The sequence below is a fragment of the Emys orbicularis genome, chromosome 19 (genome assembly GCF_028017835.1).
Source record: "Emys orbicularis isolate rEmyOrb1 chromosome 19, rEmyOrb1.hap1, whole genome shotgun sequence".
Taxonomy (NCBI): Eukaryota; Metazoa; Chordata; order Testudines; family Emydidae; genus Emys; species Emys orbicularis.
In genome coordinates this window covers 1,466,458-1,491,137 of record NC_088701.1, presented here as the reverse complement: position 1 = coordinate 1,491,137, position 24,680 = coordinate 1,466,458, and the positions used below count along the sequence as shown (strand labels likewise).

At 43.4% G+C, this 24,680-nt stretch overlaps 1 protein-coding gene across 15 annotated transcripts; it reads right to left on the bottom strand.

Moving 5' to 3' along the window:
• Positions 1–3,765: 3,765 nt before the first annotated feature.
• Positions 3,766–24,401, bottom strand: ILF3 (interleukin enhancer binding factor 3). 15 transcript variants are annotated; one of them, XM_065419079.1, is made up of 20 exons: positions 24,313–24,401; positions 18,952–19,043; positions 18,642–18,868; positions 18,130–18,310; positions 17,607–17,754; positions 16,195–16,286; positions 15,722–15,817; positions 15,233–15,344; positions 14,413–14,510; positions 13,890–14,001; positions 13,660–13,788; positions 13,178–13,377; positions 12,506–12,676; positions 11,874–12,011; positions 11,468–11,644; positions 11,050–11,206; positions 10,749–10,802; positions 6,656–7,024; positions 4,628–4,765; positions 3,766–4,419 (listed from the first exon to the last, which is right to left on the bottom strand). In XM_065419079.1, exons 2-20 carry the CDS (start codon positions 18,952–18,954, stop codon positions 4,286–4,288), a joined length of 2,736 nt encoding a protein of 911 aa, XP_065275151.1. In that variant the 5' UTR covers positions 18,955–19,043; positions 24,313–24,401; the 3' UTR covers positions 3,766–4,285. The 15 variants fall into 15 exon arrangements, with proteins under 15 accessions (XP_065275151.1, XP_065275155.1, XP_065275154.1 ...); XM_065419083.1 differs by having other exon boundaries at positions 4,637–4,765; XM_065419082.1 differs by having other exon boundaries at positions 11,050–11,203.
• Between the last annotated feature and the right edge of the window lie 279 nt (positions 24,402–24,680).

Here is a 24,680-nt window from a genome sequence, read left to right as displayed (position 1 = left end):
GTCCCCAAAGAATGGAGACCCCCACCCCCTCCCTTGCTAAGCTGACTGAGGTCAATAGCAACCTCTCCCAATCTGGCCCCGCGTGCACCATGCCAACGAGGAAGAGGAAAAACCCTAACGAGATGCAGGTCTGGGGCTGAGGTCTTGCACACTTCAGCAGCTGTCTTAACCACCTCCCCAGCCAACCATGCCACTGACTCATTACAAACACAGCTCAAATCCGTGGTGGAGACGCTGCATGAGATCAAAACAAAGCAAACTGCCAAGGCCAAAAATCAACGTCTGGTTACTGCCGTGTGCCAGCCAAGAGCCGATTCCATTCAATGGAAGCAAGCGAATGCAGCGCTGCCCCTACTCCGCACCTTCCGACGGTCACTGAAAGAACACTTGCGCCCTGTCCACGTACCAACTGTGTGATTTATTCTTCACACAAGGGGGAATTGGCGCAATGACCGATACCTAACCTTGAGGGGCCTTTTGGGGGATGAGTGGATTTACAAATATGCAAAACCACACGGCAGGAGACTGCTATGCTGAATGAATATCTAACGAGGGCAGCTGGACCACCACGCAGCCCCCCCCAGGGCACAGCCGAGCGCTCTGATTTTAGTGGAGTAAGCGTAAAAGCAGTGGTTTCAAAAAAGTACTTTGTGTCACTGCTAAAACCAGGCTTCAGTCCCAGGTTTGTTAATAATTCTTTGCATTTCTATGCCGGCATTTCTGCCGAAGGACGCCCAGAAACAGCGTCCGGGGTGGGACGCAACAACTCTCTGAGAACTGCCCGGCCGTTTAGAAGAGAAAGAGAATCCTGTGACTACCGTGGATTGGAGACTGAGGACTCCGAACCCGGACTCAGGTCCCAGCTCAGCCCCTGGCCTGCTGGGTGACCTCAGATGAACCATGTCCCCTCTCTGTGCCTCAGTTTCCCCATCCGTACAATGGGGATGCTGATACTGACCTCCTTTGCAAAGTGCTTTGAGATCTACTGGTAAGAGCTAGATGGTGCTAACTGGAACTGCCAGGAGGTGTTTGAGTAGGTAGAGTGCCATCTGCCATGCCAGAATTGAGCAGGAACACCAGGGTTATCACCCCAAACTTGGGAAAAGGGCCCTGCGACCTGGAACGACTACACACAAGTGCAGCCTGTGATGCAAATCTCAGGCAAAAGCCAGCCCTGTTCGATGCAGTGAATAGCTTACTGCAGCCACCCTCCCTTCATCCACTTTAGCACCGGGCACTTTGAAGTGAGCCACCTGGTTTCAACAAGGGAAACATTTCCATGAACATGCAGCTAGCAAAGCCTGTGCAGATTTATGGAAGGTGCCCAATACATCCCCCAGTCCCACCAGCCAGCTACAGCCTAGCGTGGCTGGGTCCATCCCTCCCTCCCCCAAGACATGGGGCTATTTCTCCACTTTCTGCCTCCCTCTCTAGTTGGTTTTCCAGAATTCCCCACTAATATCCAGTCATAAGAACAGCCACATGGCGTCAGACCAACCGGTCCATCCAGCCCAGTATCCTGTCTTCCCCCGGCGGCCAATGCCAGATGAACAGAACAGGGCCACTACCGAGTGATCCGGCCCGTTGGCCACTCCCAGCTTCTGGTGGTCAGAGACCGCTTTCACTTTTATTCCAGATCCTGCTTTTGTCTCCTGTGAAAGTCAGCCCCCGCCCCTCCCCTCCCAGCTCTCCTACCCAACAGCTCCCCCCACCATCTTACCCCTAGGCTTAACCTGCATGGCTTGGAAAAAAGGTGCTCCCATGAGGACCTTTTCACTTCCTCCCCCACAGAGCTCCCCAGGCCTACTTAAGCATTAAACCCTTCCCTGGTGCATCTTCCCCCACAGCCTGGCTGGAAACCCAGGAGGACCTGCAGCTGGGCCAGACGTCAATCCAATGACAAAAAGGACAGACAAGGCCCCAGACAGGGGCCCCCAGGCTGTGCCCAACTGGGGCTGAACCAAACATCCAAGCAGATGGGGAAATCACTTCCACGAAAGCACACACCAGCTTCCCTGCCAGACGGGCAAAGCCCCTTTGATTTCTAGCCTGGGCTGAGTGTGCCACTATCAGCAAGGTGGGTGCTGCATTCCCATCCCCCCCGCACTCAGATGCAGCACCCTCGGGTTCCTTTTCCTGCTGCACCTGGCAAGAGAGCAGGGTGCCCACCGGGTTGGCATGAGTGCCCATGAAGCCTTGCCCTGCCTTGTCGGGTGGAGTACGATGTGAGGGGGCCGGTGCTGATTGGCTCTTCTAAGCAGGTTCTGGCTCAGACTATCTAAACCAGCAGCAAGCAGCTCTCCTGTGTCTTCCCCACAGCAATTCAGGTAGCAACCCCTTGCAGAGACGCGGCACTCGGCCGCACCAGGAAGGGGGTATTAGCCGTGCACTGGCGTGGGTAACGAAGCCGGGACAGTGGGGCTCGTAGAGGCGAAAGGGGGCAGCTGTGCAGGTACGCTGGAGCAGAACCAAGATGGAAAGCCTCAGGGCAGTTTTCTTTCCACAGAGCACGGAGCGCACTTCCCCGCGTGTTAACCTGCCCACCCATCTGGCACTGAACTGCTGATGCTAGACTCCGGCCCATTGCCCACCACTGCACCGCAGCCCGGCTCCCTCGCTGCCTTCACCTGTGACAGACGCCTTGGCCTCCCTAGGCAGGTTGGTGCCTGACAGGCCAGAGGGACACCAGTCACTGTGTCTGGCGGAGCCGTGACATGGTTTGCTGCCTGCCTCAGCGCCGCTTGTACAAAGGAGGATTAAAGGCAGCTGCCTGACCTACTGGCTCGTTTGTTACATCCTGCTGCTGTCTAACGGGGTTAATACATGGCTTGTCTGCAGCTGGGCAAGCTTGCCAGCCATTTAAGCTGCACGACTGAGGACTGAAATTGATGTGCATGTCAGGGAAAGGGCAGGCAGCACAGACTGCCATCCTTTCCAGCACCTTAGCTTAGTGACTGATGCCCTTTTGGAGGTGAGGAATTTCTCAGAGAAACTGATTACTGTGTAATCCCAACCAAGCCATTGCAAGTGTCTTGCTAACAGTACAGACCAAGCCTGACTGCCAGAAGAGGTCAAAGCTTGCTGAGTCTGCATGGCCCTGCTGCTTCTGGACAGGGAGCGTGAATAAAGGTGGCCGGGGCTGGAGGGGAGAGTTAACAGACAGGTGGGAGTTGGCTCAAACGCGATTTCTGCACAACACAGGCAAAGCCTTTGGCTTTAATGCAGCTCTTCCCATTCCCCGGCAGACATGAGCGGCACCTAGTGCTCAACTAAGGCATTTCAGACATGCCTGCTTGGGACAGGACTCTCAGCTTCCACTCTATCTTTCATGGGCCAAGAGCGACGTAGGCCAGTTTTTTAATTCTGGCAAGAGTCAGTGTTTGCGACAGCCTGGTGCTCTTAGGTATCCACGTTCTCCAGAACCAGGTGGAGAAGAACTGCTGTTCTTTTATGTAAAAGTACTTCAGGATCTGATTTCCTTTTGATCTCTCACCTCTTCCAGTCCCTGGGTACCTAGGGCAGCACGTCCAGCAGAACGAACTGAGTTTTGCTTTCTATATTGATAGAACAGCTATTTAATTCAGGTTTCTCATCTGCAAACGTCTGGGGCTGCTGGATATATTTCTGCAAAATGGTTTTCTGGCCATTTTTCACTATTTGTGTCACTGTGTCTATTAAAGGAGGAGGAAAAAGTTACTTTGCTGCAGACAAACATTCTAGCTGACATTTGTATGCAAGGCAAAACTACACGTTTGGAGACAAAGACATCAAGAGTTTGTGTTTATTTGTCTACATTCAGCTTAATCCAGATGTACTGCCTGAATGATCCAGACATACAAAACCCACTCTTTCCCACTGGTTTTTAAAATAAAATCTTCACTTATAAAACTGAAACACTAAAGCATTAAAATACAGAAAGCTTGTTTAACTCACTTCACAAAAGCATTAACAGATGGCATATCCCTTATCTATTTAAAGCCATACTGGGTTAACACTTGAATGACCATTTTAAATAGAAAAAGGATACTGAAATTTTATTAACTCAAAAATTCTATTTAGACAAAGTTGTAATGGCAACTAACAAACCATTAAATACATAGATGTCCAAAATACAGCTAAGTATGGAATTACAGGTACTCAACCATTAGTGACGGATATCACAAAGAGCACTGCAACATGGAAACAGGGGTTTACATGTTTACTGTGATGCAATAAAACTGAATATTCAAAGGGTGCGCAAGTGCAGAAGGTAACAAAACTTCACACCCATGGAGAAAGGGTCTGTTTATCTGTACTGATAATTCATGCTGTGATCGTTTCTGCCGTAGCCGCCTTGGGAAGCTTGGTAGGAACTTGGGGGTCCGCTGTAATTCTGGCCTGAACCGGGAGAGCTGTAGTTAGTCTGAGAAGAATATCCACCTGAAATGGAGAGAGGAGTTCATCTAAACCACGTTGTGAGACAAGAGCTATTTTAACACAACCGTACGCAACAAGAATTGTTGTTACTTATCCAGTCCGGGCTGCCATCCAGCAGAGTGCACACAGAAAACAGAAGAGTGGTGACTGCATCTTCGCACCACACAAAAACATTTAACAAAAGGAGAGCCGAAGAGGGTTGTGTACTGACCTTGCTTACCTTGGTAAGACGACCCTCCTCCCCCAGATCCTCCCCCATAGCCGCTGTGTGAACCAGTATTGTATGAGGCACCTCCTGACCCATAGTTATTTCCTCCACCTCCACCACGGCCACTGCCGCCACCGTAATCTGCAATGGAGAACACACGCTGAGCAAGCCTGACAATGAGGTCTGCAACTTTGCTCTTAGACCAGGACACCTTAAAAATACCCAGACTATCAATATAGAACTGAGCTAGTAACAGAAACTGCCAAGGAGTTTATGACTCATCAAGGTAAGGGTTACGGCCAAGTGTTCAATTAGAGAAAATCTTTCCCCTGCAGCCTTTGGCTGGTAAAAGCGCCACGGGCCCAGCTGCCCGAGCAGCAGAAGCTTGATCAGTCAGAGCTGTACCAAGGAGAGACTATAGTCTGTGACAGGGTAACTTCTCCACAGCCTGTACATTGTGTACGGCTGCGGGGTCTGGAAGAACAGCTCATGCAAGTAAAAAGATACCTTTTGTGGAGAGTGGGGACTTGGGTAATTTTTTGGCGGAGTCACATGGGTAGCCTCAGTTAGCCTTGCCTAGCCAAAAACTACATGAGTGTTGGATGTAAACAGGCAGGCAGGCTTTTGGCATAAGTGCCCTGAAGCAGTTTGATTTGTGATGGAAAGAGCAGAACTCTCAAATGTTTATTCTTCTAAAGCTATTAAAGACTAAATGCCAACTGATCACATTAGTGGTAATGTAGCAGACAATATCCATAAAGAGACAGCACAATTTTACAGGCTGTGGAGGAGTTACCCTATAACAGACTATAGTCTCTCCTTGGTACAGCTCTGACTGACCATGGGAAGTAGCATCAGAATGGAAGAGAGATCAGTCTAACAGGTCAAAAGGCCAATCTGGCATCTGCTACATTTGGCAGCAAACAACTAAGGCTATGTCGCCACTGAAAACACTACAGCGGCACAGCTGCAGCTGCGCTACTGAATCTCTTCAGTGTAGACACTCGCTACAGCGATGGGAGGGGTTCTCCCATTGCTGTAGTTAACCCACCTCCGAGAGGCAGTAGCTAGGTCCATGGAAGAATTCTTCCATAGTCCTAGCACTGACTATACGAGGGGTTAGGTCAGCTTAGCTTTCTCTCTGGGGTGTAGCTTGTCACACAGATGAGAGATGTAACTATGCTGACGTAAGTTTCCAGTGTAGACCAGCCTTAAGTATAACAGGGTCTCACTCTGGAATGAAGTGTACAGGGTGTCCATTTTATAATAGATTTACATTCACTGGGAGTCCTGCTTCTTTCCAGTTGAACACTAAACACCAGATCTAAACTATACGAAATAGGAGGATATATTTATGTCAAACCCACAGATTTTCTGCCCAGAATCACCAGGGAATAGACAGGTCAGTACTCAGAATGGGCCTGCATTTAGAGTTTGTAATTCCCTACATCTCAGACCAGCCACGTGATCGAGGGCTAGTCAGTCTCACTAGCTATCTTTCATTTGGGCTGTATACCATAAACAAACAGTATTTCTGGACAGAAGTGTTTGCGGGCCTTGAAGATTCGTTCTAATCCCGTTCATGTCCCTGATTCCATGGCACTGCTCCTTAACCAATAAAGGAAGTTTCAGCAGAGCAACACGCCCATGATGGACTCTCATGCCAATATGGCATTGACGTACCATCATCACAATTCCTGAAGCTAACTAAAACGCAAATGTTTAAGGCGGTACCACTTGCTCACCCCAAAAAAGACTCTTCATACTCCCTGTGGAAGTCTCTGCCTCGCCCCCCAAATGTAGCATTTAAACCTTAAGTATCTACTGAGGTCCTTATAAAAAATTTCATTCCATTTTTAAATTTCAGCCCCTTGGAGTACTGAGCTGCAGACTACTAAGTCCAAAGTTCAGTCAACCTGGCTGCTTCGGAGTGCCAGAGACTTCATGGAACCCCCCGTTGCAGTGACAAGAACACACTCAGGGGGAAGAGGGCCACACCACACTTCCAACCAGATAAACCCCCCCACTCACTGAATTTGCTCTCGTAGTTGTAGTCTGATCCTCCGCCAGAGGAGTTGTAGGAATTAGAGTAAGAAGAGTAGTTGCCTTGTCCGTGATTATATCCTTTTTGTTTGCCTTGTGGAGGGCCGTAATTGCTGTACTGATTCTGGTTGTATGACTGCTGTTGCTGGCCTTGGTGGGACTGATACCCTGACCCATAGGAAGGTTTTTGCTGTCCTCCATGCTGCTGCTTCTTTCCAGCATGTTTGGGTGGAACTGGTGAGCTGTAGTTGTCACCACCTTGGTAGTAGGATCCATAGCCAGAGGAGCCCCCGCCGCCACCACCACCTCCACCACTTCCTGTGTTGCCGGAGTGACCACCATTGCTATAAAACTGGCCTGAACAAAGGAAGAGGAAGTCAAACGGTGTTTCCGATAGGCTTGAGGAAACAGTCACTCCACCACTGTGTTTTAAAATACCTTAATTAAATGTAAATGGTTGTGTGCCTTATATCACACTACGATGCTTTGCTATTATATAAGCAGCAGTTTAGAATCTAGGACTATTTTGACCAACACATGAATAAAGATTTAAGTAATTCCAGACAAGGCCAACAGGTGTAACACTTCGTTCATTTAAGTAGATAAGGAATCACTATACACTGACATAGGATCTTCCAGTTACTCTCACTGCTCATTTAACAACTCTCCAAGTCATAGGAATTAAATGGGTGTAGAACTTTAAGTATCTATACCAAATTCTAGAACTAAGTTCAAGGTGACTAGTGGTTTTTCCAATGCATGTTACAGTATCTAACAGTTACTACTTCATGTTCTACAAAGTTGGAGACAAGCTAGCCACCAATGATAATTGAAGCTCATTCTCCACAGAAAAGGAATAACAATCAGGAAGAATCTTACTCCAGTGACAAGGACTTGGAGCCAACACCCATGCAAATCACTCTAAAATAAAGAGCACTTTCCACATGAAGTGCTGTTTGAATAGCAATAATTGGACTAAAAGTAAAGATGCCTTATACAAAGCTTATTCAATTGTACCAAAGTGCTCATTCCATCAAATTCTGGCACCAGCATGAACTCAGAAGGTTACCAGAACCCTGTGTTGGGGCCGAGGAACCCCAAAAGGAATAACTGGAATAACGTTGTACTTAGTCTTTTGGCAGCTTGAAACTTATTTTCTGATCAGCCTGTGGCACTAACAGACTGAATCTTGCACTGTTAAGTAACTACTTTCCTGCCCAATTTAAACATGTTCAAGTTTAACAGGATTGTTCAGTTCGGGCCCTAGAGAATTGGCCTACTTTAATAACTTAAGACGAGAGGAGGCATGTTGCATTTGATTTTTTAATAAAGGTCATGATTCTTATTTATCAAGAAACAACAGCCACTAGAATCTAGACAAAAACCTGCATCACCGCCCAGAGTAGAGTACGCACAGCTCCAGGAGCTTAAGTGATGCTTCACAGACAGGTGGAGCTTTACTGATTTAAACTACATTAGAAACAAAGGAGGGGTGTATTAAGAACTTAGTACTTCTCAAACAGAGAAGAGTGTAAAGTTAGAAAGTCAAGGAGTAAACTTGTGATTTTTGTTTTAACAGCTCCACATTTGTGAAACTTTAAAGAGCCCATCTGAATGATAGAATGTGACTCAGAGCTCATCTCCAACATACAAACTGCAGTTTGTACAGAAGAGCTGGCTCTAGAAACCATCTAGCTTTTTTCTTTATTTTGCATACTAGTTTAAAACATCTAATACTCCTGGAGTAACCATTTAAACAGACTTCACCCCACTTCTAAATTAGGGTAAGGTCCTTTTCACACTATGCAAATAAACGTGTTATAACATGTTTCTTCTTCTGTGGCAGAAGGCCACGTTCCAATGGGGCAGAAAAAAGGTTCTTTAATATTTCTTTCCACCCAAGAGAAGTTATAACATGGTTACGGCACAACCATACCACAATAACAATATCCCTGTAGTGCGTAGCTTGGTACTAAACTCCAGGCTTTGCTACAAACAGAGATCCAGAGTTATAGCAAAAGAATATATGAAAGAATGCAGAAGTGAGCTTCTTCCGAATGGGAGGTGAGGGAGAAACTTGCATCACCTGAGCTGAAAACGTAAATGGTGGAAGTTGACTCCTTTCCCAAGTGAGTTAAGACAGCTTTTGGGACAGTCATTTCTAGATGAACCCTTCATATTTAACTAAGCACCTGAATTCCACCCCCGTTCAGTTAAAACTACTGAATAAAAATATCCAACACACAAGTTACTTTAACATGTATTCATTTAAAAAAAATGGCATTTTCACCTCATTCAGAACAATATCTATTCCCTTGTATAAAAAGACATTATCTCAAACAATAACTTTCTAAAAAAAATAGGACATGCATTATTTTTTTAAAAAAAGTGTTCACACTGAATATTTAAAATTTTGCCCAAGGAGGTTTCAACAACCTGATGTTTCACAGGTTACTGTTTTCACCAGTTTAAATTACTGAGTTAACTCAATGTTATTGAGCCTCACAAATTAAATTAATGCAATGCTGCAGGATTTGCAGCTAAAAAGAACAGTGACAAAGAAAATACAATTTTGAAACATAAGTATCATAGCAAGAATAAAGGACCAAACACATGTTTTATTAAACATTCGAGAGTCTCAAAGGGCAATTGATTCCCTGAGACTTCAAACTCTTATGAAGTTTCATTGTCCGGGCTATTAAATACTTCTGCTTTTAGAGCAATGTGTATTTTTACAAGAGGCATAAACTATAGAGAATATCAGATGGCCTGAGCAACCAGTCAGCCTGCTGGGGTTTGCAACTCTTGGACATTTTAGTTTTTGAAGTGCTTTAGGCCCTTTATGCTTGGATCAAAAAAGCCCGTTTTTATGTAACTAATGAACCCATGCATTTTTAGAACTCATCAAAACTGACATTTTTTACAACTCCTTAATGCCTGGATATTTATTGTACCAGTATTGGAAGCACAATACAATACCTTTGACAGTATACTAGCTATCAGCCACAATAAGTCACACCCCTCCAGCATTTATCCACCAATGTATTACAAAGGATGTAAAGATTAATTTAGCACATAGGATTCCACATACAAGTCACCATTTTGCATGCTTAAAAAGCTGGGCTGTACTAGATTCAGAAACGTAAGTATCTTCCCTACTGTCAGAGGCATCAACCCAAGTTCTGGTGTTTATTAAAAGGCTTAAATTTTGTACAAAACCTGCTGTAAATTAAGACAAACGTAGATTAAAACTTCAGTATTTGTTTCTTAAAAATAAAGTAATGCTTTCCATAAAAAGCAAAGGTGGGCGTTTTGCCTTTATGCTGAACAGAGCTGATTTTAAAATTTGTGCAAATTGCACAAAAACGTTCTTGGATAATTAGTTCCCCCTGTTGTGTACATCAAATTACAACCAAGTTCAAAGGCAAATCACAATAAAAACTGCCACTGTCTTAAGTTCTGCAGGCTAATAGTTTCAGACAAGCTGCGGTGAAAAGCCACTGTTGAGAAACCCAGTGAAGCACAGGGACACAGCACGAACACTTTGGGTTTTGGAGTTCGAGAAAATTGGAGTAAAAAGCTGTTTTTTTGCAATACTTTTAGATGATCTAGGAAGACCCAAAATCATGATAGCCGTAGCAGTCTGTGAAAAAGTCACCTACAAAAGGGGGAGACAGAGCAGAGAAAAAAATTAGAATTCTTTTGAAGATGGCAAAATGCGCCACATTTGAAAGTCATGTTTTAGATTTCTCTGCTCCTGTCACCCCCCAATGAAGGTTTCTTCTCAAGACAAATAGCTGTGTATTTTCGGGAAAATCTTATTCACAAGAGTGGTGGATTGCTTCACATGGCTTAAAGCAGAGAAATTTAAAATATTCACATTTGAAGAGGAAACCTAAAGTCACCTGGATTTGAGTTTAAGTTTTAAACATCTGATTCAGCTCCCTTTCATTATTTCGCATTTTAAAAATGAACATGCTATGATGGTTCAGGTACAGGTATATCACTGTATGTTGTAATCCAGAATTTGAGTAACCCCAATAGGGTGCTGTGTTTCAAAGATTAAAACATTAACACTTACTATAGCCTGCTGTTGCAGAATTTCCTCCATAACCATAGCTTCCGTATCCGGCTCCTAGAATGGAGTAAAGCAATTACTCTAAGATATTCATTTTCTATTGTTAATGAAAAGCTATTAAAACAAACTTCACTTCCAATAAACTACAGTGTAAGTTATCTAACTTGTGTAATGTAGGAACTTGCAAGAAAGCTCATCAACTCCATTGGAGATAATTTGTGAACAGCTACTTCATTTTACGTGTATTAAGTTTAACATGAGACAGCAGACATCGAGTTAGAGTGAAACATTCATGGTAACTCACCAGCATTCATATAGCCACCATGATTGCCACCACCAAATCCACCTCTGCCTCTTCCACGGCCTCTGATGTTGCCTCCTCTACCACGTCCACGCAGATTTGGGGGAGGTGGCACTTCATTGTGCATGGGGCCTCCCATTCCAAAACCTGGATTATGCTGCTGTGGAAAAGATGACTTGTTACACAATCCTGTTTTTAAATCAGTATTTAAATGTCCACGATGAAACTGATTTGTGTTTCTAAAGTTCAACGCGGGTAGAACTGAGCCACGAACCTGCGTGTTTGGTCCTAATTCTAAAACTAAGGGTAAATCAATCTCCATTTCTCCGAAGGTAAACTGGGATAACCACCACCCCTCCCCAGTCTCTCCGGGGGGTTGAGTAGTATTGCTTACCACACACACACCAGCAAGTCTACCTACCTTTACTGCAAACTTGGGTCCTCCCCTTGCAGGTACAGGGGCTCTTTTCTTCTTATTGGGCTCAATAGCAACGGGAGCATCGGGAAACAGCTTCTCTAGGGCAGCTAAAGCAGCGTAGGCTTTTGCCACTTTTTTGTTTGAGCCAGCTCCTTGAAATTTCTGCCCATCAACCTCAACCTTAGAAATAGATTAAATAAACATGCTATGAATCAGTAATAGCCACACAAGAGGAGTCACTTTTGTCACTGCCATGTTGGTAAATTATGGCATAGCTTGCTACTTCCATGCGCAGTGTCAGACAGAAATTAGTATGAACTAGTGAAATTTTACTAGGCCTGGAAGTTAAAACTGCACAGAATGTCTATAAATGTAACCTTGTGTACAGAGGACTACAAAGTCAACTCACCTCCATGACAAAGCGCTTGTCATGGCTGCCACCTGTTTCTGAAATCAGTTCGTATTTTAGACCACGCCTCTTCTCATTGAGTTCCATCACTGGATTCTTGCCATGCTTCGTCAGGATTGGTCCCTGTTGTTTCACATTCTAAAATAAATTAGAAGTGCCGATAAAGGTCCAACGAGCTGTTGGACTTGGAGTTATCCAATGTATGTTTGTGGTTTTTATAATTAAGGAAAATGTTAATCTTAAAGGGAAAATTACATTGAAAGTTAAGTTTGAGGTATAAAAATGTCAGTTATAACCCCTATAATTACTATAACTGAAAAGTTAATGATTTTTATCAGTTTTATTTTGCATTTGTCAGCATTATGTATAGTCAGTGTCCTCCTTACTTAGAATACCCCTTCAAAACAGGAGAGAGAAAAAAATCCTCAAATATTTTACAGGACTCTAAGGAGTTTCAGGACACACTATTGAACCAAAACTCCACTGAAACTCAAGTGGACAGTATTCCTTTTAAAAAGTGCTTGAGAGTTTCAGACTCGTGAAAGAATCATTTGAGCAGCTTGTCACAACATCGCTCTCCTGAAGGATGGAGGAAAGATTTGGTTCACAAGATGTAAAAAGTTTGTGCTCACCTCTGAAGTTTGCTCTGAGGGAGGAGAAGCAGCACTGGGTGTAGAGATAGTTTCCACTACAGGAGGAGGAGCAACAACTACTGGTTTCTGTTCTGTTTCCTCTGCCGATTCATCTCCTTTTCCAGACTCTTTGCCTTCCACTCCTGTGGGTAAACCCATATCCTGCAACACCTGGGGGTGCGGGAAGAGAGAAAGGCCATTGAGAAGTGCTGACATATCCTCCATGGTTCTCTACTGTGAGATAAGCAGTTGAGAAGGCTGTGTAGAAGTGGGTCCCATTGGCCCTGTCCCAGAAATTACTACCTCCATTCATTCCAAATGTAGTATTAGCCCAAGCTTCATCCATCCCCACTGATGGTGCTGGAACTTCCAGGAGGCTATAACCATTCCCCCAGGCCCTGCAGGCTCTTTAAAGATTCGCAACAAGAAGGGTAAAGTCTTCTGGCTAGCGATTTACTTAATCCATCAAGTGCTGCTACTATTTCAGTGTTTTAACTTTAACACAAAACTGTATCCAGTGTAGAAGGGCCTACACACTTCACACACGATTTTTAACATGATCTTCCAGAAGATCAAGTTTAAGGGAATAACTGTTTGGATACTAATGTTTTTTAGAGAAAGGAATTTGGAAGGGGAAAAAAAAAAGTGTTTACATGCAGACAAACTTCTTACCTTTACTGCCACATGCAATTTGGCTGTCTTTTTGGAAGGTCCTGATGCCTCAAACGTGCTGCCATCGACTTCCACAGACATAGTAAAGATAGGAGCATGAACTGGACCAGTCTGAGACACAAGTTTGTACTGGAGACCAGGTTTTAGCTGATTTAATTTCATCAGTGCATTCATAGCCTGGGGAGGTTCAGTTTTTTCCTCTAAACAGAAAAAACAGTTTGTTCTTTGTCAGACATGCACATTTGTTTTAAGACAAACTTGACAACTGAGTTCAGACAATAAGAGGTTACAATCTGCCACTGTGGACTTCTTGTTTAGAAGTACAGATTTGAAAGGATCATTTACACTTGATAAAGCCTTAAAAAGCAGGAGAAAAATCCAGTCACTCAGATTTACAAGCCATTCCACAAGAAACACTTTCTTCTGCAGTTTGCCCCTCCTTTAGTCTGAAAACAGCTCTTAGGCAGCAACTTGTTACCTACCTCTGGTTAACTCAATACCTTTTTTCTGAATCTTCTTTTTCTTTTTGCTGGGAGACTTCTCCTCTCCATCCTCCTCCATAGGGCGCTTCATTGGAGTGATGGCATATGTGGTACTGGGGGGAATCTGGACTGTAAAAACCATAAGAGGCAGCTAAATATATCAATTACTGAGTGACAGAGTAGCAAGAGCACTGGGCACTGAGAATGTATTCGTTTATTACAATACCTACCAGTGTAGTCAACTGGATTTTCGTTCTTTGGTTTCTTGGGCATCTTGGAAGGCAGGGGATCCATCCCCAAGACTTTGTGAAGCTGGCCAAAAGCAGCAAGTCTCAGAGCATGCTAGAAAGATGGAACACATGTTAATGGGATGCCCAAGTTGCTAACGTAATATTTGCTCACTGCAGAGGTTCAAAGAGGAATCTTCTACCCACCCCTGCACAAAAAAAACAAAAACAAAAAACACACCAAAAAAAGACACCTCAGTTTAAATGGGATGCTCCTTAGAATTCTAAATTCAATCCAAAACCTGGGTCATAGTGGTAAGTCACTACTTAAAACCTGATACTTTGCTTCTGGTAGATGAAACTATAAATTTCTTTTTTAGTGTGAGACCCATTTTTTTACATGACTAGGTATTAAAAAAATTAAAACCAACCTCAGTGAGGTTACTAAACTACCATTAACCAATATGGAAGTTCAACATAAATTGAACTCATTCAGTTTTTGCAACATCTGTAGGCAAAACTATACCTGAGCACTCTGTGTGATATCTTCCCTTTGTTGTCTGTCTAGATGCCCAATAGCATCAGTGGCTTCTTTTTCACAAGGATCATAAATACCAGAACCATCTGAAGGCAGGAAACAAGGAAGATATGCAGAGAATTATCCTAGTGTTTCTAAAAAAACTAAACTAAGTATTCCCTTGGCATCATTCAACACTCATCTGTGTAACACCGATCAATGTCCAACATTTTGAAATTTATCTGGATTATTTTACAAGTACAGTTATAAGTGAAGTTGGTCAAAACCACTTAGAAAGTAAGACAACCAATTTAACACTTGTAGAACCTGGTACTTCACACTACAGGGCTTATCATCATGGGTCCATGTGCCCTATTACAGTCCATGGTACTGTAATACCAATATACACTACACATTTTTATGAACTTTTAAATCTCAACTGTGCAAACACAGAATCATAGAAATGTAGGGCTGGGGGGCCGAGAGGTCATCTTGTCCTTCACCTCGCACTGAGGCAGGATCAAGTATACCTAGACCAGAGGTTCTCAACCTGCAGCCCACGGGCCGGCTTGCAGCCCAATCAGCACCGACCTACGGCCCATGTGACATCCTCAGGGCCATACAGGTAGTATTGGATGCGACCCACATAACACATTGTGGGCCACATATGCAACCCACAATGGTAAATAGGTTGAGAACCACTGACCTAGATCATCCCTGACAACGAGGGGGGCCTTGTAACTACTACACAATATTACAATGTACCAAACTTTAATCGCATCCCATGTGATTTCTTGCTTTGAAATGTATATGCAGAGAACCATCTAACCTGGCATAACAATTCCTGATGCAAGACATTCAAGTACTCTCCTCAGGGCCTCACCAGCTCCCATTGGTCTATTAGCTGTTCCAATTGATTTTTCACACAGCAGCTCCAGAGGCTGTAAGACATTTGAGATTTTAAAAAGTGAGAGATGCGCACACATGACTGTTTTAGGGAAACTTTACAACAGATGCCTAAGCAACAGCAAAAGAATCGCCAAATTGGATATAAGAAGCAGAGGACTGTAACTGCCATAAGTTTAGAAGTTACTTTAATTTCAGCCCACAGATCCAAAGCATGTGATTATATCATATAGAAAGTCTTCAAGAGTGTATTTCAAAAACAGAATACTTCAATTTCTTCAAATTAAAGGAAGTTGTCATTTGTGAAAATGGAATTTCAGACTGAAGAACAGTTCTCGCCAGTGACTTAAAGAATAAAACCAAACAATTCAGAAAACAGTAAAAAAAAAAAAAAAAAAAAAGTAAGAATTACCCATCCTCTAAGTGGTCCCCAAGTAGGAACCCGAGTACACAGATCTCTCAGCACCCTGATGACTATGACGCACGATTTCAGACCATTAGCCCTGGCCTAGAATAAGTAATCAAGCAAAGGCATATTCAATAAAAATACCAAAACCAATTAATGTGCAGACAAATATTAATTTTTGCAGTGCTACTTTGTCAAGGGTAAACTATATTTACATTACAATTTTATAATGTAATAGTAATTACAGTATACAAAAGCGACATTACTCTTAACACAAAGCAGCAACTATGCATCTACTCATTAAAAAAGTCATCTTCGAACATTAAATTCGCTTAAGTGCTTCTTTAGCAACTGTATGGTTGACAGACGCTAAGTTCAGCACAACTATCGTCCAATGTTAAAGTACTTTAATATAAAGTTAGATAATTTGTAAACTTTAACTGGCTACTTAAAGACAAATATAAGAACAAAATGCAAACCTGGAACCACTTGGCGTGTCGGAGTGACGCCAAGGCAGCAAGGCATTTCTGCCTGTCCAGAACGTCCGGGGTGTCGTTGACTGATAGCGTTTCTATTCGTGGATGGAATAAGAAGACAGGCACAGTTTGACCAAGGGGGTTCTGTCAGGTGGAGAGGGGATGAGGCAGCTTCCTAAAGGGCAGCGGAGGCTCCCAAAAGATCTTGAGCTATACCCTTTACCTGAAAGGATAGCCTGCAGTACACTTCACTTTATTACCCTTAACTGGAACTTCACACTGCAGAGAGGGGGAGATTAAAGTAACAGGGAATAGGCTAACTCCTATACTATGAGGGGAAAGAGGAATTCTATGTAGGAGGGGACAGAAAGCCTATACTGCTTTAACAAAGCTTCAGAAAGTAGAATGCTACAGTACCTAACAGAAAGGGAAGTTTGAAGTTAACCCTCACTCTACATCCAGAGCAGAGGTAAAGGCTTTTCTAAAGCCAAGGGAACCCCCTCCGCCCACAAGGCTTGACTGCCCTGGCCCCGGCCCGTGACAGAGTGCGTCCTGTTGGTCAAAGGTCCAGCGTCCCTAAAATTGACAAACTAGAAGGCTTGGTAGACGAAGTCAGATATCAGAACCACAGACAATCAATAGAGCACAAAAATATTCTCCAGTCTGTGCTGCAGCAAAACTGAAGATATGTGTTAATAATTTTGAAGTGTCTGAAGACCAGGGTTTTAGATAAGGCTAGTTCGAACACTTGCTATGCATACAAGTTCATGAGTCAAATAGTGTGATGCTTGTGATACAGAACTGATCATAGTAAGAGATTTTTCAAGTGAAGGTATTTTTGAAGTCTTAGTCCAAAGAGTAAGTTTGAATAAGATCATGGATGGCGTCTAACTTTATCCAAAACTCTGCATCACGTCCTGGAATTCTGAACTTTAGCTGATAAAAAGCCAAAGAGACCCAACAGTGCACCTATCATTTTTGCTGCAACACAAACCATTTTATATAACATATCCAATTTCATGTACATGCAAAAGTCATTTACAAGAAGCCTTCAATATTTTTTTAAAGTACAAGCTTACATTTGATGTCATTTGTGTGGGCCTTTAACATGGCTAGGTATAAAAAAAGATTTAAACAACATTACATATTAGTGAACTAAAGGCCCAAGTAAGTAAAGTGAAATACCACTTGAAAGGTGCTACTCAATTTTAGGAGTCTGTTTCTAATTATCCACATCCATGGTCTCTTGTATTACTACAAGCTGTAAATTGAATTGGTCTTGTCTGCATGAAATATTTTTGTGTCAAACAGCTTGGACTACCTAATCTGAAATTGAATAGCACATTTTAACAGTGATTAGCAACAGACAACGTAAGTTTCCAGACTGACTGTTAGCCGTTTTCAGTCTTCCATACCTCCAGCTAACAGTTTTTCCATTTCTTCTCTCACAACAGGGGATGTCAAGTGAATGGTCAGCGTCAATGGAGGCTCCTGTGTGTTCTTAATGATAATTGCAGCTTCGCTCACAGACTGGATTATTTCATATTTATCTTCAGTAATCGTCTACAATAGAATCATTTTACCATTTAGAAATTTCCTCTTGGATCTATGCGTTTCTTCCAAGTGCACAGCACTGCCCTTTCCCTTAAGTAGTCTCCACAAGCCTTGTACGGATGCTATAACTCACTTTCCAGTTTAGTTCGTTTATGAAGTGAGATTATATAATCATCGTTTGTGGCAAATGACATCTACCCACTTTACAAGGTGGTTCTGTAAAGACTGCACAAAGATATTAACCACATTTTCCCATTCTGTCTTAGTAAGAAGCCTAATAAATATCCCAGTTACTTTCTAGTCCCTTTAATCCATTCACTTGTGTGTGAGTGTGTTTGTGTTCACGGTGACAAGCATGCACAATCATCAAAGGATTTTACTCACAGCAAGCTGTACTCCAAGATTCTCAGCTACTTTGTCCAAGAGACCAGTTGTGGGTTTCTCTTTGCACAGGAGAACTAGCTCAAGATCCAAGTCTCCCTTCAGTAGCAGGCCTTTTGCTACAAGCCCAACACGCATCACTCCACGAAGGGTCCTAGTCAGATGCTCGGCAGCCTTCTGATCCCTGTGAAAGATATGTAAATGCAGTTATGGCAGCACAAAAGTCAAAGCCTGAAGTGCATTTAAAGGGACACTTAAATAATTAACCAAGTTCACAGGACAAAGCAGTAATGGTTTAGATCCAAAATATGGTTATATTACTACACATATACAGGAAAAATTACTTGAATTCCATGTTTATTTCCTCTGGCTATGGAATGTTAGAATTAGGGGAAAGTGAGAACTAATGTCTTTTCAAGCACTTAAGAGCACATTACTATCAGTCTAGAGAAAAAAACACCACTGAAGCACTTGACAGAGTCCCTGTAAAACAGCTGACTAGTACCATTACTTACCCTCCTTCTTTGTTTTCTTCTTCAGCTGCTGTTTCCATGGCCTCCGGTTCTGGCTGCTCCCCACTGACTTTTTCCTGTTCATCAATCCAGTCAGATACAGCTTTGAGAGCACGTTCTGTATGGGAGACCATGTTCTGAACTGCCTCCAACTCTTCCTGAGTTGGGTAAACAGCAGAATGTTTTGCCATCACGTGGCGGTCATCATTCACAAAAATACGCATCGGTCGCTGAAAAGACAACATTTGATGCAATTTAATAATAGACTAAGGATAATATTTATTTCTGAAAGCTGGAGATTTCAGAGTCTTACCATTTTTGCTTCCGAATCTTTGCTGAAGCTTTCAAAAAGTACTTATCTAGCTTCTTCCTCCAAGGAACTACACCAATACAGCTTCCTATAATCTAAAAACAGAAAAATAATTACCAATTATTTGTAGGTGGACTGATAAATCATCTGTCTACTTGGTAAGTGCATATCTGTAACTCAAATTTGTTATCAAAGTAATTGGGTGTATAAACTGTGTAGATTAGGACCATATGAACAGTTTATAGCTGACCAAGTATTCTACCCCTGGAGACCAATACTCACAGGCATTGATATAGTAGCTGAACAATAACAAAATTGCAGAATAATGATCAAAATCAAGTTTGCCATATAGATACCATTCTAACATGTATGACTTGCTTACAAAGTTCTTACTTTGAGAGGAAGGATGAAAACATTCCAGAGTTCATCAAGTGCTACATCAAATATATCCATTTAATAAAGGTTTGACAACTATTACCATACATCCTTTGCATGTTAAAGATGTGCAACATGGGAAATAACTACACAGACCTAAATGTATAATGCCAACCCTATGCTATATTTCATTCAAGAGCACAAAAGGAGTGAGGTTTCATGTTGTCTAAAGACTTAATTATAAGAGTCCAATAGTCTGAGCAAAAAAGACTGCCTGATTTCTAATCCTAGCTCTTACACTGTACCCACTGTGGCCTTGGACAAGTGATTTAGCCTCCCTCTGCCTAAAATGCTCACTCATTTTCTTTACCAAAAAAATCCACTACACAAGCCCCTCTCTACTTTGTAAACACATGAATTTGTAAGTGCAACTAAGCTAAATCCCCAGTTAATTCAAAACTAGTCTCCACTAGTGAAGTGGAGCATGAAAAACAGAATCACTGCAAACTTTTAACTAACCACTGCAGTTTTATGGCGAAAGGAACAACCTGGGGTCCTAGCAGAAAGGATCCTCCAATGCCTATTCATCCCAGATAGGCCTAAGTGATCACTTGCGATAAACTATTTCCCATACCGCCTCCTCATCCTACTGCCTACAAGTAAATGGGCAGCCTTTCACTATGGTGGTATATGAGCAAGTACGGTTATGTTGGTGGCCTTAATTTTTGTTTTTCTTGTTTCACTATTTGTGTTATGAGTAGGGTTGGCAGAATTCAGGTTTTTTATACTTTTGACGGATAATACTGATGTTTATTTTTAAGCACCCTTTTTGATTTTTATCAAATTAAATTTTCACTAGTTGCACAAATTATGGGGAGGGTCAAACAATTATTTCATGACAGACATTGAGATTCAAAAAATTAAAGCTTTATAACCGTTAAAACAAATTGTCAAGATCACATGTCAAAATATACAAAGTAAATATCCTTATAACCAACCTAATAATTCAAACATTTTTCTTACTTTGATTATGTGTAAATTTTAATGTTAACATTTTTCCATCAGTTTGTGTGTGTTCAATGAAATCCATGTTTACTGATAAAAATCTAATCCTTCCAGGCCTACCTATGAGGAAATACACTTGTGCAAACTAAACTCTAAGATAGCTAATTTTTGTGTAGGATACAAGTGTTTTGATAATGCCCATAATTGTTGTGCTACAGTTATACAAGAATCTCCATGGGATTACTCATCACCATTCTGAGGTCATCTTCAGAAATGAACAAAAATGCTTTAAAACAGTTTATGCCAGAACTGGTTTTAAACAATGTATCAACTCAAACTTCTACCCCTTTGTTTCTTCATTGGATCGCTCTTTAATAGCAGATAGATGGCAGTAAGATTCATCTCCTAAGGATTCATATCTACTCTTTGTGAAAGGTGACAAGAATGTTTTCAGATGTGCAGGTGACTTTTGGCATGAAGCCCAAAATACAATCCAGCACCAAGCTGGCTTTACCCTTCTAGTTTTAAACAGCAGTCAGAATGCAGGAAGCTATGAAATAAGAATATGACAAGAACCAACGGTTTCTTGGAATAGAGACAGTAATTCAAAATCAGTTTGAAAATATTTATCTTTAGTAAGTCTCCTTGTAAGGTTTTGCAGAAGGAAAGCATGATCAATTTACCACCCCCAAACTCCTAGCTTTCTAGTAACTTCAAGAAACTAGATTACCTGTTAGGTGCTGGCTAAAAACTTCTAAGCATATGGCATCTCCAACATGAAATTCTTAATGAGCTCAAAAAGATGATGCCAAGTTATCAAGCCTCAAAGCTAATGAATAAATTTGTAAAGGTTTACAACAGAAATTATAGTTGTATACAAGTGCTGGTAGACCCTTAACTTCAAAACCACTACTGGGCTCTGCTTAATTTCAATTCAGATTTTGTCAAACTGTTTAATTTAGTTAGTTTTACTAGATTAAATGCATCCATATTAACCTTCTCTGGCATTTTCTACCTATCTCAGATTTACACGGCAATCTTACAAATCAGAATCAAATACATGTACTCAAATTTCAGCTGTATGCAAATGAACATACATCTTCACAAAAAGGGGACTAAATTTTAACTTTTATTACATTAAATTACACTGGGATCCATGCAGACAGGTATCTTAGGAGACAGTAAAAACAAAAACACCCTGATGAGTAAGTACTATAAAAATACTTAGCATTGACAATATACTCAGGATGCCATATCACTTTTTCAATAATACTAATTTGCAATTAATCCTGACACATCTTAAATAAATATAAACTATTTTGAGGGGTTAGGAAGAAAAAAAATGCTAGCAATGAAGTGGCAAAACACCCCATATTTTACTAAAGCAGTGCTGCTATAATGTTCTATTAGCTGCATAATCATAGTGCCTAGGAGCCACGTCATGGACCAGGACCCCACTGTGCTAGGTGCTGCACCAATACAGAAGGAAAAGGCAGTCCCCCAACCCCACAAAGTAATACGCTATAATGAAGACAAGCCACTATCATTAATCCTTTGTGACAGCAAGTGGGGAATTTTCACCATGCAGCCTCTTATGATAGCATATTCAAACAAACAGCTAGGGCTGCAATTCTGCAAATATTTACAAACATGATTAACTTTCCTACTGTGAGCAGTCCCATTAACTTCAATGAGACTACCTGCAATAATAAGGATAAGCATGTGTGTACGTGTTTGCAGGACTGAAGCCTAGATGTCTCAGACAATTCCAGGATTCATTCTTATCCTGCAATACAGAGGTGTGCTGGTATTCTGACATAGGCACACATCTCGTCCTATGTTAGGAACACATGCAAGTCCTAACCTCTCTAACCCCTGTCCGAAGGCCTGAGTTTGGATTCTGAATACTTCTGAAAGTATTTGTACCATTACTCAAAAATGTCCTCAACTGTTAGCTAAATATCTACTTAATTTACTAAAAATCACTTTTAAATTCATTTGTACCCTGAATATTCATTTTGTAAATAAGCGTTGACAGCCAAGCATTAATATCTGTTATTGACATATCTATTGTTCCCTATCCAAGTGAGATGAGAAATTCTGAATCATGTCAATAAAAAAAAAAGTAACAGTCACGTTCAGAAAATGCTACAGCAGATTAAACTGAAATTTCCTGTTTTCTAAGACTAATATTATTTATGCACTTAAGATCACAGAAACTCCTTCTTAATGTGAGAATAAGAGCTACTTATGGCTTCTGCAGCATCACAGGATTCAGACCTTGAAGGAAAGGTAACCACAGAACAGACAAAAACATTAATTCTACTTATGGTGTGTGAACTATCACAATGCTTCACAAAGTTAACATTCAATAAAACGTGGGAAAAGGACTAAAATAAGGTAACACACACACACTTCGAAATCACATAATGCTCTCTTTACTATGCTAAAATTTTCTCCTATCATTTCCACTTCAACCATGATTTAACTAATTATTCCAATGCTATAAAAACATTGGGTTCTTACATTTACAAAGTAATGGCCCAAACTGGCTCACGTGGGTGAAAAGCAAGAGAGTAATTAGAATGCTGAAGGTTTAAAATTTTTTGTTTTTTATAAAAATACCCTATCTATTCTGTGATATCTTAGATTGATGAGGATAAAAATAGTGTCTATTTCTCCATTTATACAGTCCATTTGTTTTAACTTCCTCAATTTGAATAAGACTGGGTAGTCCATTTCATTTTTGTTTACAACCAGTTACACTTTCAAGTTCTCATTCAGTAACAGTTCAGGACACTCATTTTTGAGTTGTTCAAATCTTGGTCCCAGAACAGACTGTTGGTGGGAAGATTTACAAAACCTGGCTCAAATGTAAAGAGAGGCAGGATGTTCGTGGAAAGCAGAGTTCCAGGTTTTGCAGATTGGTAATGGCATACCTACTGCGAGTGGTATTTTAAATTGAATTCTGAGTTAGACAGAAATCCAGCAGCTCTGAAAACTGATCTGCAGTAGAACAAAGGAGAAATTTCAGCTATCAGGGAAGTTGTGGGTGTCCATTTAGAACAGATTGGACAAACCCATGGAGAATAAATCGTGGCTCCCGGGGGGGATGAACTCAATGGGACCCAGCCGCATGTTTCCCCCTCTCTGCTGCGTGCCCCTCCGGGCCTGTGCCCTGCCTGATTCACCCTCCCACAGAGCTATGTTGCATTGCACTGAGAAAGGCAGAGCGCTGCAGCTCACTGCCAGGATGCAGGCCTCGGGGAGTCGCTGTCCCTTACCGCGCCAGGCCCCCGCTACCGGCCTGTGTCCCCCCCCCCCGCAGTACGGGTGCACTGAGCGCGGCTCTCTGCCAGGCTCCCACTGGTGCCCGGGATGCGGCGCTCCGCCCTATGCAGGCAGGAGGAGCGGGCGGCCCCGGGAACCCCTGCCTCGCGCCGCGCACGGGGAGGAAGGATCGGGCCCCCCACGCGCGCAGCCGCCGCCATTTGCAAAGGCGGCAGCGAGAACAAAGCGGCCCCGAGCAGCGCGTGGAGGAGCCGGGGCCGCCGCGAGACCCCGCACGCGCCTTCCATCCCCCAACCCCCCCCCCCCCCCAGCCGGGCAGCGCGGGGGGGGGGGGTGAGTGAGGTGCGCGCGCAGCACCCCCTCTGCGCCCGCGCGGTACCACTCTCTCCCCCCCCTCCCCGCTTTTACTCCCGGCCCAACCGCCATCCGCCGCCATTTTGTCTCCACAGCACAATGGGGCGAGCGGAGCGGGGGGCCGGGCCGAGCCCGGGGGGGACCAGGCACCCGCTCACCTTCAGGCCGGGCGGGAAGGGGCCGCCAGGCCCCGGAGTAGGCCCAGCACCGCCCCCCCCCGCCCAGCACCGCCCCCCCTTCCTCCGCCTCAGCGCGGGGAGTCCCTCAGGCCGTGGGCGGCCCCTACTTCGCCCGGCCCCGCTCCCAGCCTGCTGGCCGGCTGCCCGAGCCCGCACTCACCGGCCGGGCCGTGCCCACCGCCGCCGGCTCCCCACACGGTGCGGTGCGCAGCGCTGTTCGGCTCCGACTGCAGCGAGGGGGGAGGAGCCGGCGGGAGAAAGGGGGAGGGGGCCGTCGGGGGGGAAGGGAGGGATCACGTGGGGAGGCCGCCGGGTCCGCTCCCCGCCAATCGGTGCGGGACGGCGCGGTGACGTCACCTGCGCGCCCGGCTAGGCTCCGCCTTTCTCTGGTTTGCGTCTCCTCGCGGGGCGCCTCGGGCTCAGAACGAGGGGGAGGCGGCTCGGCGCGCGGGAACTGGGGCAGAGACGAGGGGGCGGGGCTAGTCCTCCCACCGGAGGGGATCGATGGGGAGGCGGGGCAGTGTGGGG